The sequence below is a fragment of the Haliotis rufescens genome, unplaced genomic scaffold (genome assembly GCF_023055435.1).
Source record: "Haliotis rufescens isolate VD_foot unplaced genomic scaffold, xgHalRufe1.0.p SCAF_10, whole genome shotgun sequence".
In the NCBI taxonomy this organism is placed as follows: Eukaryota; Metazoa; Mollusca; class Gastropoda; order Lepetellida; family Haliotidae; genus Haliotis; species Haliotis rufescens.
Window position 1 is genome coordinate 22,387,247 of NW_025963780.1, and position 20,277 is coordinate 22,407,523.

A 20,277-nucleotide genomic window follows, 5' to 3' on the forward strand; every position below is an offset into this window, starting at 1 on the left:
GACATATCCTTTAAGAAACGCCACCTCCTTTCACAGATGACCTCGTGGAACAGTGCAATAAATAAACGCGACAAAACCATTTCCATATTCATCAGAAATCTCCGTCATAGTCGATTTACGATTCCGTCTATTTTATGAGCATGTGTTTATTAATCACTATGAAATGGTGATGGTACCAGGTGTTCGCGAAAAGGTGAGCGTATCCTGCACCAGCAATGTCATCCTTAACAAACACACGCAAAGGCTAGTCATTAAGTCAAGAAATCAATAAGTCACGAATCTGATTGTGCTGTTGATGATAAGCCACGCATCTAAGTAAGCTGTTAATGATAATTATACAAGCCACGCATCTAAGTATGCTGTTAATGATAATGATACAAGCCACGCATCTAATAATGCTGTTAATGATACTTATGCTAGCCACGTATCTAGGTATGCTGTTAATGATACTTATATAAGCCACGTATCTAAGTATGCTGTTAATGATACTTATATAAGCCACGCGTCTAAGTATGCTGTTAATGATACTTATATAAGCCACGTATCTTAGTATGCTGTTAATGATAATTATATAAGCCACGTATCTAAGTATGCTGTTAATGATAATTATACAAGCCACGTATCTAAGTATGCTGTTAATGATAATAATACAAGCCACGCATCTAAGTATGTTTTTAATGATAATTATACAAGCCACGCATCTAAGTATGCTGTTATTGATAATTATATAAGCCACGTATCTAAGTATGCTGTTAATGATACTTATATAAGCCACGTATCTAAGTATGTTGTTAATGATACTTATATAAGCCACGTATCTAAGTATGCTGTTAATGATACTTATACAAGCCACGCATCTAAGTATGCTGTAAATGATAATGATACAAGCCACGCATCTAAGTATGCTGTTAATGATACTTATATAAGCCACGTATCTAGGTATGCTGTTAATGATACTTATATAAGCCACGTATCTAAGTATGCTGTTAATGATACTTATATAAGCCACGCGTCTAAGTATGCTGTTAATGATACTTATATAAGCCACGTATCTTAGTATGCTGTTTATGATAAACACATCTCTGCCACACCTTTGTCAAACACATGACAAAGAATGCTCTTCATGACAGGCAAAACATCTATTGTGTATGATAATGGACTGCTTATCTAAGTACGTATTTGGTGACAAAGTGCGCATCTTCGTTTGCTGTTGACAATAGACAACGTGTGGAAATCAGCTGTTGATGATGGACATTGCATCTTCATTGGTAGTGATAGAAGCGAAAAACTTCATGAAATGAATATTCGTCATTATCCATTCAGAAGCTAATCTGTGTTCTCTTCCTGCACGACCCGTGAAGATCCGGGATATAATAGGTCTTCAGCAACCCATGTAAAAGGCGTCCATGCTTGTCGTAAGAGGCGACTAACGGGATCGGGTGGTCAGGCTCGCTGACTTGGTTGATGCATGTCATCGATCCCAATTGCGTGGTTCGATGCTCATGATGTCAGTCTCTGGATTGTCTAGTCCAGACTCGATTATTTACAGACCGCCGTCATATAGCTTGAATATTGCTGAGTGTCGCTTTTAACAACAAACCAACCAACCAACTCTTCCTGCACGGCTGCAGACAGTCGGTATTCAGTAATTAACTCGATTTAGTAGTGAAAGAAGAATCCCACTTGATTTAACACATGGACCCTTGTAACTGATAGCCTTCAGAGTGCCCACAAGCTTCAAGCATCCAAGGATAAAGCTTTCACAATAAACGGAACGTGTAGGGCCCTATTCGGAACACGTTGCTGTAAGCCGTAAAGGTCAACCGCTGTTAACAATAGCGCTAATAAAAACTACAAAAGCTGTTGATGATGCTTCAGGATATTGGTGGTGTCTTTGATACCTCGGTTGTTACTTCGTCCTCGTGGGGGGTTCCGGGTCAAAGGCGTTTCCGGTTACCCCAGGTGAGCGAGGCGACACAATGCGACATCGGCTGCGGTGTGACTGCTGAGTATGAGAGATGTTTTGCTGAGTCAGCCAAACTCTGTTAGTGAGTGAGTGAATTTGGTCTAACGCTTCACATTTTGGGTCATTGCATTTGATGGTGGTAGTGCGTGCGTTTGTGTGCGGTATTTCGTTCCTTTGGCGCTTATATGGTCTTTTGTGTTAGACAAAACGATACACATACATATAGATATACTGAGCAGCGTGGGTTTTTTTTATTAATTCATGTAATTGCACGATTTAGAGTTTTGCATATCGTTTTTTTAATTTTTAAAGATGCCGACATGCTGGCTAAGGTGTCTCTAGAGATGAGGTAAAATGGGGTTTAAGTCGCGTCCATTGATTATTGCACATATATAGCGACGTGCATGCACGTGTTTGTGTGTGTGGCTGCTTGTACTGGTCCGGAGTGATGCCGATTTATAGTGCTAGCCTACTGAGATACCATGCCGCAGTTTGACATGAATACCCCACTCAAATACAGTATACTGACTCCGAGCCGACAAGTCCTTGTTTTAGCCCCCTAATGCCGAGCGCCAGACAGGGTAACAAAACTAGCATCTTTGAACGTCTTTTGGTATTACGCGGTCGGGGATCGAACACCGGACCTTCCGCTCTCTGGGCGGGGCTCTACCACTAGACCACGGAGGCGGTCAGGTACCTCTAGAAGTAAAAAACAGTCTTTGCTATCTCCGTTCCATTAAAAGATGAAAGTCACGTTTATTTCTTATGCTTATCTTATGAGTGAATGAGTATGGTTTTACGCCGCTTTTAGCAATATGCCAGCAATTTCACGGCGGGGGACACCAGAAATGGGCTTCACGGGAATCGAACCCGGATCTTCGGCGTGACGAGCGAACGCTTTAACCACTAGGCTACTCGACCGCCCCTGCTTATCTTATGACCACCGACAATGAATAAACATACCAACCATATTTTCGACTTCAATCTCTGAGAAAATCTTCTTACGATGTAAATCACCAAAGCGTCTCGTGATAGGATTATTTTTACAGAAACATTCTGACCTCTGGGAAATGCCATTTGTCTTCTCGAGTCATGGTTGTTCAAAAACGTATAACTTTTGTGGCCCGAAAAGAAGTGAGAAAAATATTTGTTGATCCCTTTGGACCACAAACATAATTTGCCATGTGGAATTTTCTTTTTTGTATTATTGATTAAACATTGTTCTCCCTCCTGATAATAAAACAAAATGCCTGTTTTGAACATATAACGAAGATACATCGCTAGACCTTCATGGGTGTCATCCGTCGTGTGGTTTCTTGTGATTCTTTCACTTATGGAGGCCGCAGATGATCCAGAAGTCAAAGAAGACACAATGTACTCTGCAGAGTTGCCTACCATTAGCTTTGCAAGGATCCGCTGATTGGTTGTTTTCGTCGAGATTTCGATTATGATCCTTGGTCATTCAGAACTGGCTTGTTGGTTTCTCAGAAGTTACAAACATTTACTTCATCCCACACAAACAAGTTCGTTATTGGCTCTGATCGACATGTGGAGACACGGGTTCCGAATCGTCTGAGGTGCCGCAGTTGGCTGAGAAGTGTTGCGTCCTCTATGCGTGACAAAAACTTATGGTCGTGGATTTGAATTCCAGATTCGCCTTAATTCTGTTTCTAGGTCTGTCGGCACCGTACCGTGGTCATGGGTTTCAACGTTTAAATCCTGAATCTCTTTGGGATTTCTTCCCACACCAAGCTGACACACAGTGATATTACTGAAAACAATTTAAAACCAAATTCACTCACTCACTCACTCAAACCGTGGCCATGAATATATAACATCAGTTTGAGCTAAGTTACGTCGCAGCGGCAATATCGACACGCAATACAGACATCACCACATGTCGTCTAAGGTGCTGCAATTTGCTGTTCAGAGTTGCGCCCCTTAAGCTTGCCAGGATTCGATGATCCTAGATTCGCCTTGATTATGATTATTAGCACCATCCTATGTTCGTGATTTTTTTCACCAAAGTGGTAACGTCCATGACCTACACCCTGGGTAGTTTCCTCCCACATAAATACTGAAATATTATTAAAAATAAAGCTGATCACTCAACACCTAAATACACAATCACCCATACACATTGTCGCATCCTCCTACATATTTGCTTCCTGCTTTTTATAGTCATTCATTTTATTTCAGCAAAGATCAGCCACCCGTGCAAATCCAACATCTGCCACCCCGATAACAAGGGTCTACAGTGCCACAATGGCGGAGTGATACATATTGTCGGAGCACGCTGTCTCAACGGTGTGTCGCCGTGTTCCTGGCCGACCTACGTGTCCCTGTATACGCTCTGTGAAAGCCAGGATGCATGCGCAGCTTCTGGTTTGAAGATGATGATGCCAAAATATTGCAACCATCACGACAAGTCAAAGAGAAACGTCCATGTGGATTATATCTGCTTACCCAGTAAGTATGTGGATTAAAGTTACTTTCTTAGTAGGTATGTGGATTAAATTTGCTTACCCAGTAAGTATTTGGATTAAAGTCGCTTACCCAATAAGTATGTGAATTAAAGTTACTTACCAAGTAAGTATGTGGATTAAAGTTACTAACCCAGTAAGTATGTGGATTAAAGTTACTTACCCAGTTAGTATTTGGAGTAAAGTTGCTTACCCAGTAAGTATGTGGATTAAAGTTGTTCACCCAGTAGGTATGTGGATTAAATTTACTTACCCAGTAAGTATGTGGATTCAAGTTGCTTTCCCAGTAAGTATGTGGATTAAAGTTGCTTGCCCAATAAGTGTGTGGATTAAAGTTGCTTGCCCAGTAAGTATGTGGATTAAACTTGCTTTCCCATGTAAGTATGTGGATTAAAGTTGCTTGCCCAGTAAATATGTGGATTAAAGTTGCTTTCCCATGTACGTATGTGGATTAAAGTTGCTTTCCCATGTAAGTATGTGGATTAAAGTTGCTTTCCCATGTAAGTATGTGGATTAAAGTTGCTTGCCAAGTAAGTGTGTGGATTAAAGTTGTTACCCAGTGTGTGGAATAAAGTTGCTTTCCCATGTAAGTATGTGGATTTAAGTTGCTTTCCCATGTAAGTATGTGGATTAAAGTTGCTTGCCCAGTAAGTGTGTGGATTAAAGTTGTTACCCAATGTGTGGATTGTGTTTGCTTCCCAAGTAAGTATATGGATTAAAGTTGTTTACAAAGTAAGTATTCAAGTTTCTTATTCAGTAAGTATGTGCTTATATCTGCTTTCCCAGTAAGTATGTGGATTATACTTGCTCTGTAAGTATGTGGATTATACATGTTCTGTAGGTATGTGGATTATACTTGCGCTGTAAGTATGTGGATTATACATGTTCTGTATGTATGTGGATTATACTTGCGCTGTAAGTATGTGGATTAAACTTGTTCTGTAAGTATGTGCATTATACGTGTTCTGTAAGTATGTGCATTATACTTGTTCTGTATGTATGTGGATTATACTTGCTCTGTAAGTATGTGGATTATACTTGTTCTGTAAGTATGTGGATTATACTTGTTCTGTAAGTATGTGGATTATACTTGCTATGTAAGTATGTGGATTATACTTGCGCTGTAAGTATGTGGATTATACTTGCGCTGTAAGTATGTGGATTATACTTGCTCTGTAAGTATGTGGATTATACTTGCGCTGTAAGTATGTGGATTATACTTGCTCTGTAAGTATGTGGATTATACTTGCGCTGTATGTGGATTATACTTGCGCTGTAAGTATGTGGATTATACTTGCTCTGTAAGTATGTGGATTATACTTGCGCTGTATGTGGATTATACTTGCGCTGTAAGTATGTGGATTATACTTGCGCTGTAAGTATGTGGATTATACTTGCGCTGTAAGTATGTGGATTATACTTGCTCTGTAAGTATGTGGATTATACTTGCGCTGTAAGTATGTGGATTATACTTGCTCTGTAAGTATGTGGATTATACTTGCGCTGTATGTGGATTATACTTGCGCTGTAAGTATGTGGATTATACTTGCTCTGTAAGTATGTGGATTATACTTGCGCTGTATGTGGATTATACTTGCGCTGTAAGTATGTGGATTATACGTGTTCTGTAAGTATGTGGATCGTACTTGTTCTGTAATTATGTGGATTATACTTGCTCTGTAAGTATGTGGATTATACCTGCGCTATAAGTATTGTTTTATACGTGTTCTGTAAGTATGTGGATTATACTTGCTCTGTAAGTATGTGGATTATACTTGCTCTGTAAGTATGTGGATTATACTTGCTCTGTAAGTATTGGGTTATATGATCTACCTAGTTAGAACATATGTTCGACTGCCCACGTGGCCTTGTTTAATCACACAATTGCAGCTGACATATGATCATGTTCCTAATGGAAGTCCAAATCTCTGTCCCAACCCCCGTCCAAGTCCAAGTCTCTGTCATAGCCCCCGTCCAAGTCCAAGTCTCTGATTCAGTCCCCGTCCAAGTCCAATCTCTGTCCGAGCCCCGTCCAAGTCCAAGTCTCTGTCTCAGTCCCCGTCCAAGTCCAATCTCTGTCCCAGCCCCGTCCAAGTCCAAGTCTCTGTCTCAGTCCCCTCCAAGTCCAAGTCCAAGTCTCTGTAATAGCCCCCGTCCAAGTCTTTGTCCCGGACCCCGTCCAAGTCCTAGTCTTTGTCCCAGACCCCCCTCCAAGTCCAAATCTGTGTCCCAGCCCCCGTCCTAGTCGAAGTTTCAGTCCCAGCCCCCGTCCACGTCGACGTTCCAGTCCAAGCCCCCCGTCCAAGTCGAAGTTCCAGTCCAAGCCTCCGTCCAAGTAGAAGTTTCAGTCCCAGCCTCTGTCCAAGTCCAAGTCTCTGTCCCAGCCCCCGTCCCAGTCCAAGTCTAAGAGTCAGTGTCGATCCCAACCGTCTGAATCTTAGTCTCCAGTCTTAGTCGCCAGTTTCAGTCCCAACCTCGGTCCAGTCCAAGTGCGGGTGGCAATCTCTGTCTTAATTTCATCACGGGTGCCCCAGTCGTCTAAGGAGACGCGATTCGCTGTGCAGAGTTGCGTCCTTCGGGCACGCCAGAAACCTATGATTGTGGGTTCGAACCCCGGTTCGCCCCGATTATGTTTCTGGGTTTCACCGAAGTCTAAGACCTGCATCACTTCGGGCTTTCCTCCCACATTAGGCTGACACGCCGTGATATAACTGGAATACTGTTAAAAGCAGCGTTAAACCCAACTGACTCTCTCACTATATGCCCCTAGGGCGTGGGTCGCTGCTCATGCGATCAACCACGGGCTGGAATCACCTATTTGCACCCCACCCTGATATAGCTGCCTATTACCAACACGTGTAAAATACATTCACAAGCAGTCAACCAGGACTCAATGACCTAAATGACCTCCACATAATCACCTTTTCTTTCTGGTCAAATAACAAACAAATTTTACTAAGAATGATTACACCTGAGTTGAAAAGAATACAAAGGAGATTGTCCGGCGTGTTTGCCAAGCTTCCTTTGAACAGTGCTTATCAAGAGAAATGGTGGACAACCATCGCCTTCTCGAACAACACCTTGCCAGCCCCGGGGCTGCGTAGCGGGGGTCTAATTCATCAGGCCTAAGGCATTATTGTCCTGAAGGATCGGCAAAGGACTCTATAACTCTTGATTTGTCGTAATCTGTTTACCTACCCATGGATTTGCTACATTTATCGCATCGTTCTATTTGACCCACTGCGCTGACAAAGAACACCGACCCTTGCAAACACATTGGAATTGCATTCAGCACCGTTAAAATCCAATAATTGTCTATCAGTGCGATTTCCATTTACAAGTCTGTGTAAGGTTTCCTCAAATGACAACACAGATGTTCCCAGAGGGCCAAACCGGACAGCCATGATGAATATTGTTATCGTTCAACTTCCAATGCCCGCTCATCAACATTCCACCACAGCAATATTTATACAGCGCGTGCGGCACGTGTAGTTGTAGCACGGGCACCTCGTGCTTCCCGTGAGCCAGGTAATTAATCCCGTATCACCATGGGGGGTACCTTCATCAGCCTCGGGGGACATTTTGTGTTAATAATATCTTGGTTATCACAGCTAATGGGTTTACGCCCGTGTTGCACTATTCGCTCGTGTGAACCTTTAACCCATGGGATAAGCGGTATTGTTTTACGAAAGCTGTTGTGACATTTGGTTAAGAATAATGTGACGCCTCTGAAATCTTTGGTCAGGTGTTTTGAACATCACATAAACACGGCTGCGTCGGTTTCAGAACAAATATGGCGACTTTAAAAACAGGTTCGTTGTTTTGGCGAATCTACATATGAAATATGCATGTATCTAGTGCAGGGTGAAATCAAATTAGCATACAGTTTATCAAGGACATGGAGCTAGAAGTCTTTAAGATTGCCACTTCAAAATGAAGCCGTGCAGAGCATTTCGTTGGAGATTCAAGTCACGCCTCCGTGTTTTTCAGCCACGTTAATAGAAATTCACATCAAGACAACCTATCTACTAATGTCATCTCGTGTGGTGATCGAGTCATGGCGTAAATCTGTACAAATCTAATCAAGTGTAGCTTTCTCTAAGGACATGGGTGCTCGCATGTCCCAGTCATCGATGTTGTCGTAATTTGTTATGCAGAGTTGCGTCCCTTAGTCTAGACAGGATACGAATCACCGAGGTTCCCTTTAGCTCCTATTATCCCCCGCCGCGAATTGGGAAGAAGGTCTAGGAATGAGTGCTGTCCGCCGGTCCGTCCGTCACGATTTGTTTCCGGAGAATAACTCAAAGACCAGTCCCATTCCCAACACTACTCCCAGTCTCAAACGGATCTAGACTGACCACAATTTGTAACCTTGGAAGTGAAATCTATTGACGATATTACCTGGAGATATTCCCATTTAAGAACGAATTACTGGTCCAGCATGGCAAGTTGTAGCCCGTAACAAATCTGTGTACAGTTTCAGCAGCTGGTGATGAAGCACATGTCTCATATATCACACAACAAGGCCATGAATCCTGATTTGGGATATCATCAGTTGCAAGCAGGGGAAGGAACAATAAACTGTCCAAAGCTGTACAAATAAAGCCTTTCCTTGGTAGGTTTAACTTCAGGTTAAGTAGTTCAAGTGACGCCAAGGGGTCACGCGTTGCCCAGTCGTCTAAGGCAGTGCAATTCAATGTGCAGAGTTGCGCCCCTTAGGAATGCCAGAAACCTTTGATCGTGGTTCGAATCCCAGTTTGATTTCACTATATGTTCATATTTCTAAGTTTGTCAGCACCATACCCGTGCTCGTGGTTTTCGCCAAAGTGGCAAATGTCTCCACCCTCTTCAAGCTGACGAGATACATCTGAAATACTGTTCAAATTCACTCTTTCACTCAGGTCATGCCTATAGGTAGACCGGTAGACATGTGGAGGGCGTTTCCAAATTTGACAAAAATGATCTACTTTGACTTGTAGCACCCCAGGCGACCATGCTTGTCGTATGAGGCGACTAACGGGATCGGGTGGTCAGGCTCGTTGACTTGTCATCGTATACCAATTGCGTGGATCGATGCTCGATTATTTACAGACCGCCGTCATATAGCTGGAATATTGTTGAGTGCGGCGTTAAACAACAAACAAACAAACAAACTTTGACTTGTACCGCATATCCCCGTGTATTCACGGGTGAACAACTGACTTGCCTTTGCATGTGTTTGTGACATGTGCCACAGGTGGGTCAGGACTCACTCACCTTTTCGCGAACACCTGGTATCATCACTATTTGATAGTTTATCTCGGATTTTTTACATTATTTTTTTATTGGCATATTGAAAAGAGGAGCTTCTCCATCCAATATAAACGCGAGCACCTTCCTCTGGAAACGAGATGCAGAAAGGACGATAACTTTGACCTACTCAAACCTCGTGAGACGTTGAATTTAATGACGTAAATTTTATTCGAGCGTCCTCGCGTTTCTGATAGAGTCGCCGTGTCGAATTATTTATTACAAGAACAGAGATGCACGCATCGAAACAGCAAGTTAATCACAATAGCCCCCGGTCATTTCGACAGTTATGGATAATTAATATGATATGGATCGCCATTCGGTGTTTTTCTAACGATCATTAAACCACCCAGGGCGTGAAGGAGAATTGACTCTGCCAGTGAGAGATGCATATGAAAGTAGTGTGTTCCTTTGTGTAGACTTTGGAATGCGAAGTGTGGTAATTAACTGCTACTTTCGCTTGATCAAAAGGTTTGCATAGTTGTAATGAATTACAAAAAATAAGGCTTCAGCGCAAAACAATAATATGTCTCCAGGAGCTATTAACATACCAGCCAAGCGTCAACGCATGGAGATAACTGTCATACAGTTCAAAGTAGCTTTGAGACCTCACTTGCGGACTCGTTGAAATCTCGTTATCATAGTGAGCTGGTTTAGACACGTATATCTGTCGTAATGATATTGAAAGTGTGGCCCGTGGGGATTCTGGGGTGGAGTTGTACCCCAGTTTCCCATGCTGATCTTAAGGGCCGAGTAAGAGGATCGGTGACCAGGCTCGGTGACTTGCGGTCGGGTAGCCTAGTGGTTAAAGCATTCGCTCGTCACACTGAAGATCCGGGCTCGATTCCCGACATGGGTACAATGTGTGAAGCCCATTTCTGGTGTCCCCCGCCTTGATATTGCTGGAGTATTGCTAAAAGCGGCGTAAAATCAAACGCACTCACTGACTCATGTTTTCGGCTAGTGGTGTGTCTGGACACGATTATTTAATGAACTGTGATATGGCTTGATTTTCGTAGTCATATTCGACTTGAGTGAGTGAGTGTGGTTTTGCGCCACTTTTAGCAATACTCTAGCAATATCATGGCGGGGCGGCCAGAAATGGGCTTCACTCATTGTACCTGCGTGAGAAATCGAAAACTGGTCTTCGGCGTGACGAGCGAACGCATTAACCACTAGGCTACCCCAATTTGAACAAGTGGGTTCATACTAAATACATCACTTTTTTATATGCAGCTGTACTAGTAAGTGCGTTGCGTTTCCACTTTGGTGAAACCCACGAGCTGACAAACTCACGGGTATTGTGCTGACAAACCTAGAAACATAATCAAGTCAACCTGAGATTCGAACCACGATCATAGGTTTCTGGCATGCCAAAGGGACGCAACTCTGCACATCGAATAACTGCGCCATCGACGACTGGGCCACCCGTGACCCCTTGGAAGGAAGGGGTTTATTTGTACAACTTTTGACAGTTTATTGTTCCTTCCTCTGCTTGTTACTGATGATATCCCAAATCAGGCTTCACGACCTTGTTTGATGTGTGAGCCATGTGCTTCATCAGTTGCTGCTGAAACTGTAAACAGATATGACAATGGTTGTTTGTTTGTTGTTTAACGCCGCACTCAGCAATATTACAGCTATATGACGGCGGTCTTTAAATAATCGATCCTAGACCAGATAATTCATTGATTGATATCATGTGCGTCGATCATCGATTGAGATACGATGACATGCATCAACCAAATCAGCGAGCCATCCGATCCCGTTAGTTGCCTCTTACAACAAACATTTTCGGCTCTACCACAAGCATTGGGTGCGAGATATGTTGATAGCTACAACTGGCAGAACATCAGTTCTAAATTGGGAATATCTCCTAGCTTGTGTCGTAATACATTTCTCCTACCTGGATACTACATTGTGTCCTACGACAAAGATTATGCTCAGTGTAGACCTGTTAGGATCCGAGGATGAAGATTTGAGACTCCAAATGTGGGACTTGGAGTGGTGCTGGGGTGGTGGTCTTTGAGTAATGCCCTGCAAACGAAACGTGACTGCCGGACGTACGTACAGCACTCATTCCTATACGTCCGCCTCACTTTGTGGCGGTGGGTGGTAGCAGCTATAGGGAAACTCGGTGATTCGTTTCGTGAAACCCACGAGCATGGTATGGAGCTGACCAACCTAGAAACATAAGCGGGGGAACTAGGACAACTGTATTAGCGCTTCATCCGGCATTTGCCAGCATGACATTTGGACCAGTACACCGTACTGTCGCGTTGATTAGGATACGAAACTTCTAATTACAACACTATTTAGCGCATGCGTTGTATTTCCATGTCTTGTTTCCGGGTTGGAATAATTCACCGCCACCAATGATGTATGTAAGATCCAAGTAAATTGTTTTGACAAAAATTTCTTTTTCCAGGAAATGCTGCACAAAATGATTTTGCATCAGAAAAGAAAATAGTATGTAAAATAAATTTCTCTGGAAACAAATTGTTTGGCTCCTCATTTCGGTTTGTTTGCTTGTTAGTTGTTTGTTTGTTTGGCTGGTTGGTTGGCTGGTTGGTTGGTTGGCTGGATGTTTGGTTGGTTGGTTGGTTGGTTGGTTGGCTGGTTGTTTGGTTGGTTGGTTGGTTGGCTGGTTGTTTGGTTGGTTGGCTGGCTGGTTGGTTGGTTGGTTGGTTGTTCAATAAAGTCTAAACGTATTTATCTTCTAGGACACAGGATAGAAAATTCGTGCGACCGGAACTACAAGGAACTGACCAGTCGTTTTGGAGTGATGATGAACCCTGGGTACATCAGTACCACAGATTCCGGGATGCCATCCAGACAATGTTATTGGCTGATAAGGCAACATACGGGTACTACGGTCATGGTCACTGTTCATCTCGCATACAGAAAAGCAGGAATGCCGAACTGTAACACCCAGTTTCTGCAGGTCCGCTATACAGAATGCCGAACTAAGAGCTCCCGCATCAGATCCTTCTGTGACTTGAAGAAGGTCAATCAGAAGATAGAATCCTGCGGCGATGTATACATCACTAGTTTCCTGCCTCCTGCCATTGAAGACCTCTCCGACAGGTTCTTGGTCTCCTATACAGGTGAGCTTTCAATTGTTTTCTCGAATTTTGCTACTTTTTGCGACTGTATTGATCAATCTTGCTTTCACCACGATAGAGTTGAACTCTTGCTATCACGTTGTCTTAAACTACCCCATGGGTTGTTGTTAGGTTTTGTCGGAATTTTACCGCCGTCGACGAAACTTCTTCTACTGAGTGTCCGTTACAGAAAGATTGTTGATGTTAGATATTATTAATCAACTGATTTCTTCCATATAGGATTTGGGAATACGTTTGGCAAAAGGTATGAGAAGGTCCAATGTCAAGGTCAAGCGAATGAAAAAATCATACTAAAACGTTTTTTAAAATGTAATTAATGCATTTACCACCGAACTTGACAGATTCCCTCACTGTGGTAGAACCCTGATTAGAAATGATTTTGGTTAAGATAAGTCAAGGTCAAGGTCAAGGTCAGTATTTTTGTAAAACATTGCTGTACAGGTATGGTTACCTCTACACTATTCATCTGCATTTAACTACTGATATATGGATATCCCGCCACACTAATCTTGGTGGCCAGCCAAGGCCAAGGTCAAGGTCAAGGTCAAGGCCTTTGATGTTATTGTGAAACCTGTTTGCATCATCCATTGACATTTACTGTTGCACTTTTACTTGGTCACCCTCGCGACATGTAATTGGTTTATTTTAAATAATCTCGATTTAGTTCAAGGTCATGAAGTCATGTTTTCGGACTTGAATTATATGGAATGTTTATATAATATTTTGGAGGCATTGGGGAAATCCCGGCTTATGGGCTGCTTCCGAGTTTACTTGAAAGTACCCCCAGTAATGAACTCTTGTAGTTCATATGAATTACTGCAGTCACGTTAAATTAACGCAGTCACAATTATCTGTCGCATTCACAACACTCTCATTAAAAGCAGATCTTGGTTCTCGTTGCCGCTCAACAAAGATCTGAGGACATCCCACTACGGGTCACGTCAGGCCGACCTTTCGCGAACTTTGACCGACCAATGGAATGACTCACAAGAAATCGACATTATCCAATCAGAATGCAGCTTTCTCGAGCTTTCGGCACTAGTGTCTCACTAGCGCCTGAGCCTCGAAACATATATTGTAAAAATAACTTAAAATGAAATTTAAAAAATTGAAAATGAACAAAAGAACATTCTTGAATGGTTAACAGATGGCCTTAATTGTATGGCAGTACTTCCCACGGGTAATATAAAGTCTCTTCCGTTCAAATGTTCATCCCACTGAAGCAAGAGATGTTCAGTCGCAAAGCGCGTAAACTTCGTTCGGTATACCCCGTGTTAAATGTTTCAATGTTGCACGATAAGTAAACACATTCCGACCGTCACTTTCCCGATCTGGTAAGCGACGCTCTGATTGGTCGGATGAAAGGTCGTTCTGACGTGACCCGTAATGGGATTTCCTCATGAACTAAGATCTTATTTTAATGGCATTGCAGGCACAATTAGCTGCTGCAGTCATAATGAACCACCCCAGTCACAAATAGTTACCACAGTCATAATGCACTACCGCTGTCATAATGAATCATCGCAGTCATAATGAACTACCATGATCAAAACGATGTATCAGAGTCATAATGAACTATCGCAGACAATGAATTGTCTGCCACAATTAAATCAAACTACCACAATCAATACTGCATTTGAAATTTGGAACAAGTGTATTCCTCACGTCTGACTTGTTATTCGAGATGGTCCGGGGGTCTAGCGAAAGACCCCTTCCACGTTGCACGTCAACAAGGCCACAATTGCAGCCCTCGCAAGACGCTAAACCCGTGCGTGCAGGTAAAACACAGCTGCATGTTGGACCTCGTCAGTGTTGATCCAACTATGCAGTAGGATAATCTGTCAACAGACAAGCCTGGAACGATAAATAGATTACATTTGCATCTGGATGAAGCGTCTGTCGGTGCCCCGGGCTGAATTAGTGTGGAGATTCCACAGCCATGATAGGAATAATTGTACAAGTTTCGCAAACTCGCTTGAAGTGGGCGGTGGGGTAGTCTTGTGTTTTGAGTGTTCGCTCTTCACGCCGAAGACCCGGGTTCGATTTCAACAGTAGTACATAGTCCTGAGACCCGTGAAGATCCGGGGTAGAATAGGTCTTCAGCAACCCATGCTTGCCGTAAAAGGCGACTCTGCTTGTCGTAAGAGGCGACTAACGGGATCGGGTGATAAAGCTCGTTGACTTGGTTGATGCATGTCATCGTAAACAAATTGCGTGGATCAAAGCTCATGATGTCAATCACTGGATTGTCAGGTCCAGACTCGATTATTGACAGACCGCCGTCATATAGCTGTAAAATTGCTGAGTGCGGCGTCAAACAACAAAGAAACAAACAAACAAAACATAGTGCTGAGGTACGAAGTTACCCAAAGCGACGTAGAATCCGAACCAAACCCAAGGCGATCTGAGAGCTACAGCCTCCGTATGTGTCTTTGTTGGAGCATTGGAGTTAAGATCGGCTGAACACTAAGCGCCTCGACTGTCGTAAGGCGATTGAATTGAAATAGGAGTTAACCTCGCGTTATAACATCGGCACTAACGTTGCGACGTGTGCATGCGTGTGTGTGGACTGATGCCAGTTAAACGGCCCACTTTTATACCATGTCCCGGTTCACCTCTGATACTCCACTCCCGCTCAGACACAGTATACTGACTCCGAACCTACTAGTCATTATTTTGTCCACAATATCCCGAGCGCCAGGCAGACGAAAAACATAAAAACAAGTACCATCTTTTAGCGTCTTTTTGGATATGACGCTGCCGGGGATCGAACCACCGCCATTCCGTTCTTATGCCAGACGCTCTATCCACTGCACCATAGAGAAGGCAACCCAGAGAGCTTTGACACTGTCAGGAAGATGGATAGTGCAAGATGGCGGCACAGCCAGAAACAGCAGCATCTAAACAGTTAACGGTCGATGGCGTGATTAGCAACGTAGACAGTTGTTAACTTATTTTTACCTTAAACGAGCGCAGAAGATCTTGCCTATCAATCACAGGAAGATGATTGGTATTAATACAAGGCTGGCTGACTATTATACCTAATCATTTAAAACAACAGCTGCCTGATTAGAGAATCGTCGGAGTGTTGGCGCTGTATGTCTGTCAGAATTATTGAAAGATCAAAGACACAGGTATTGTGTAAGGATATTATGATTTTATATATTATCATATACAAATGTCAGTTACACATCCTACTTGGCATGATTTAAAAGATAGAGAAACTTAATGGGGCACTGAAAGAGACAACCCAGTCTGGACTATGTAAGTAATATGTTTCTACAAGTTTATGTGTCGTCCGCACGTCATATCCATCATCTTCTTGTGGACGTCATGGATGCGGTAGGTGATGTTTACTTGGAAATGGTCGGAGTCAGCGTTAGAGTGAGTGAGTGAGTACGGTTTTACGCCGCTTTTAGCAATATTCCAGCAATATCACGGCGGGGGACACCAGAAATGGGCTTCACACATTGTACCCATGTCGGGAATCGAACCCGGGTCTTCTGCGTGACGAGTGAACGCTTTAACTAATAGGCTACCCGACCGCCCCCCGGCGTTAAAGAGGCGCGTTTATTTGGATGGTTCAACTAACTGTTACCGTGTTATACCGTGAGCGCAATTCTTAGTGTCAGCTCTGCTTGGGGTGAGTGGGTGCCTATCACGACCGGGACACCAATAATCGGATGTACAATGTATATTAGTAGGGGATTGAACCTGGGTACTAGGCGTGACGATGGGTCGTTGTTACCACGGGGCTACCTACCGCAATGTTTCGCCCAGCTTCGTCTCTCCGTATCATAAAACTTCGATTATCTAGAGTCCGACTGTGTCCCTTATATCTATTTCTTTATTATTCGTTCGAAAGTATTTCATTCGTCTCGAAATGTGTTAACCTGGGTTTTTTTTAACAACGACTCAGGCCTCGGATGGGCCAAGTTTCACTCATTACAGATTTGGCTCTGAGTGAGTGAGTGAATTGGGTTTAACGCCGCTTTTAACATTCCAGTATTATCACGGCGTGTCAGCTTAATGTGGGAGGAAAGCCCGAAGTCATGCAGGTCTCAGACGTTTACTCACTTCGGTGAAACCCACGAGCACGGGTATGGTGCTGACAAACCTAGAAACATAATCGGGGTGAACCGGTATTCGAACCCACAATCAAGGGACGCAACTCTGCACAGCGAATTGCGGCGCCTTAGACGACTGGGCCACCCGTGCCCCCTGGGCAATGCTGAACCTAGACTTGAAGCAGTCCCTGTTTCCGATTCAAATTGATTTTCAAATAACAAGAATCGTGTTATATTCTCTTCCTCGGTCTGTTCTGAACGCAAGAAAATCTCTGGTGAGTGAGTGAGTGATTGAGTGTGGTTTTCGCCCCTTTTTTTGCAAAATTCCAGCAATATCACGGCGGGGGACACCAGAAATGGCCTTCACACATTTTACCCATATGGGGAATCGAACTCCCCTGTGACGAGCGAACTGTTTCACCACTAGGCTATCGCCCCTGGAAAAACAGAGACTGGGCAGTGTGTATGTATCAAGGGGAGTTACCTCTTACCATTTTAAAACATTTTAGAACAATGTTTCAAATTTATATTGGTTGCATTTTGTTAGTTTGTTTAAAATTATGTGATACATTAGCCTCATGATATTTTTTACACAAGGGAAACTGCTCCAGTCTATCTCAAACCATAACCGATTACTTCGGATTATGAAAATTCGGTTTTCATAACTGACTTTGTTTTGTTAAAGTTTCGCCGAACTCGGCATTTCGTTCTGTACTTACTGTATGCATAGTAAACCAGGATCGTATTTCCGTCTTAATGTTAAGTCTAGTCGAGCCTTCTTTCAACTTACCCTACTTTTAAAAAGTACTCACTCGCTCACTCACTCTGTTCGTCATCTAACCATCATCTTGCCGTCGTCTTGCCGTCATCTTACCGTCATCTAACCGTCATCTAGCAGTCATCTAGCCGTCAGCTTGCCGTCAGCTTGCCGTCATCTCGCCGCCATGGTATGGTTGTCTTGCCGTCATCTTGCTGGCATCTAGCCGTCATCCTGCCGTCATCTAGCCGTCGCCTTGCCGTCATCTTACCGTCATCTAGCCATCATCTAGCTGTCAACTAACCGTCATCTTACCGTCATCTAGCCGTCATCTTACCGTCATCTAACTGTCATCTTGCCGTCATCTAACCGTAATTTAACCATCATCTAGCCGTCGTCTTGCTGTCACCTTACCGTCATCTAACCGCCATCGGTGTCCCACGCCGCGATATTGCTGGAATATTGCTAAAAGCGGCATAAAACCACTCACTCACTCACTCATCTTGCTGTGATCTAGCCACCATCTAGCCGTCATCTAGCCGTCAGCTTGCCGTCATCTTACCATCATCTAGCCGTCAACTTACCGTCATCGAGCCGTCATCTAACCGTCATCTTGCCGTCATCATACCGTCATCTAGCCGTCATTTTGCCGTCATCTTACCGTCATCTTGTCGTCATCTAACCGTCATCTAGCCGAAATCTAACCGTCTTCTAACCTTAATCTTGACGTCATCTAACTGAAATCTAGCCGTCATCTTACCGTCGCCTTGGGTTCATCTTAGCGTCATCCACCGCCTCCGTGGTCTAGTGGTAGAGCGTCCGCCCGGAGAGCGGAAGGTCCAGGGTTCGATCCCGGGCCGCGTCATACAAAAAGACGTTAAAAGATTGTACTTGTTGTTACCCTGTCTGGCGCTCGGCATTAAGGGGCTAAAACAAGGACTGGTCGGCTCGGAGTCAGTATACTGTGTCAGAGTGGGGTATTCATGTTAAACTGCGGCATGGTATCTCAGTGAGCTAGCACTATAAATCGGCATCAGTCCGGACTAGTACAAGCAGCCACACACACACATACACGTGCATGCACGTCGCTATATAAGTGCAATAATCTTGGACGCGACGTTAAACCCAATTTCACCTCACCTCACCTCATCTTAGCGTCATCTTGTAGTCTGCATCAAACGTTAAGACGATCGCGACCGTGACACGAAATATTCGTGGTGGCGATCAAGATCAGTGGTGTATTGTATTCCTCGTTGTTACGAGACGCAGTAATGATTAATCAGATGTGCTAGAGCCATAAACTGCATTACCAAGACCCGTGTTATTAATGTGAGTTTCATGCTGAAGTTTTATATACATTTTAAGACAGAGCGTCCACCTTGTTGTGACGTTAAACCTCACTTGTGGCCCCGCCATCTCGCTTGCGTGCCCAAAGTAAGTATTCTATCAAATAAACGTCCGATTGTTATGAGTTTTGATTTGAGAGGTCTGTTGGACGTATTTATGAGATGCAACTATAAACATAGGAGGCACGTTGTGCTTACAGAAAGTCCTTTAGATGTCTGAGTATGATGCTGGTGCTTTAGATCTCATGGGGGACCAGTTACTGTATGTCATGCGCCAGCACAAATAGACATCAAATGACAAAAGCTCGGTTAAATCACGTCTGTGGTCGGTCGGACGTGTCCCTTCAGGGTCGATATACTGAGGAAGGGCCTTAACCATTCCGTGATATTATTGTGACTGAAATATACTACTGTCATTTATAATGAGTTCATTGAATCCTTGAAAACGAGTACCACATACAGGTTACTTTTCCTATTTTTGACATCGGTCGAAGAATGTGACGCTGATGTCTGGGAAGATGAAATGTACAAATGTTAATTTCACGACTTCATTAACAAGAAAACGTTGTGAACGATCTCTCCAGGAAACCACCGACAGAAAATCAGTTAATCCTCCTTCCTGGTTTGTTCGCAATGCACGTTTGTCTGTTTTTATTGTCGGTCATCAAAACGGCTTAAAATCACTAGGATATTTTTATTTTCAGTCGTGAATAACACGAAGGCTCTAAGTTACATCCCCCTTGAAGAGGTCACGACTTGTGGGGCGGACTTACCGGTTATGACGTCATCGACGATGTCCACGCATGGGCCGCACGTATCTGGCAGGAACTATGGTCCCAAAGACTCGCTATTTGATTACGGAGATGGCCAGTCCAAACATGGTGAGCATGGTTCTACATACGACTATTTGCATGACATTTTCTATTAGTGAGTGAGTTGTGTTTAACGCCGCTTTTAACAGTATTCCAGTCATATCACGGCGTGTCAGCTTAATGTGGGAGGAAAGCCCGAAGTGATGCAGGTCTTAGACGTTTACCACTTCGGTGAAACCCACGAGCATGGGTATGGTGCTGACAAACCTAGAAACATAATCGGGGCGAACCGGGATTCGAACCCACAACCATAGGTTTCTGGCGTGCCCAAGGGACGCAACTCAACTCTGTACAGCGAATCGCGGCGCTTCAGACGACTGCTCCCCCCCCCCCCCCCCCCCCTCCATTTTCTACCAATGCATGCATCCTCGA

At 43.6% G+C, this 20,277-nt stretch overlaps 1 protein-coding gene across 1 annotated transcript in view; it reads left to right on the forward strand.

The window, feature by feature from the left end:
- Positions 1-20,277, forward strand: part of LOC124130853 — a 168,153-nt gene that overhangs the window by 123,105 nt on the left and 24,771 nt on the right. The window contains exons 4-6 of the mRNA XM_046493888.2: positions 4,166-4,435; positions 12,462-12,845; positions 19,738-19,914. Of these exons, the coding sequence (XP_046349844.1) occupies positions 4,166-4,435; positions 12,462-12,845; positions 19,738-19,914 (831 nt within the window). The remainder of the gene's footprint in view (positions 1-4,165; positions 4,436-12,461; positions 12,846-19,737; positions 19,915-20,277) is intronic.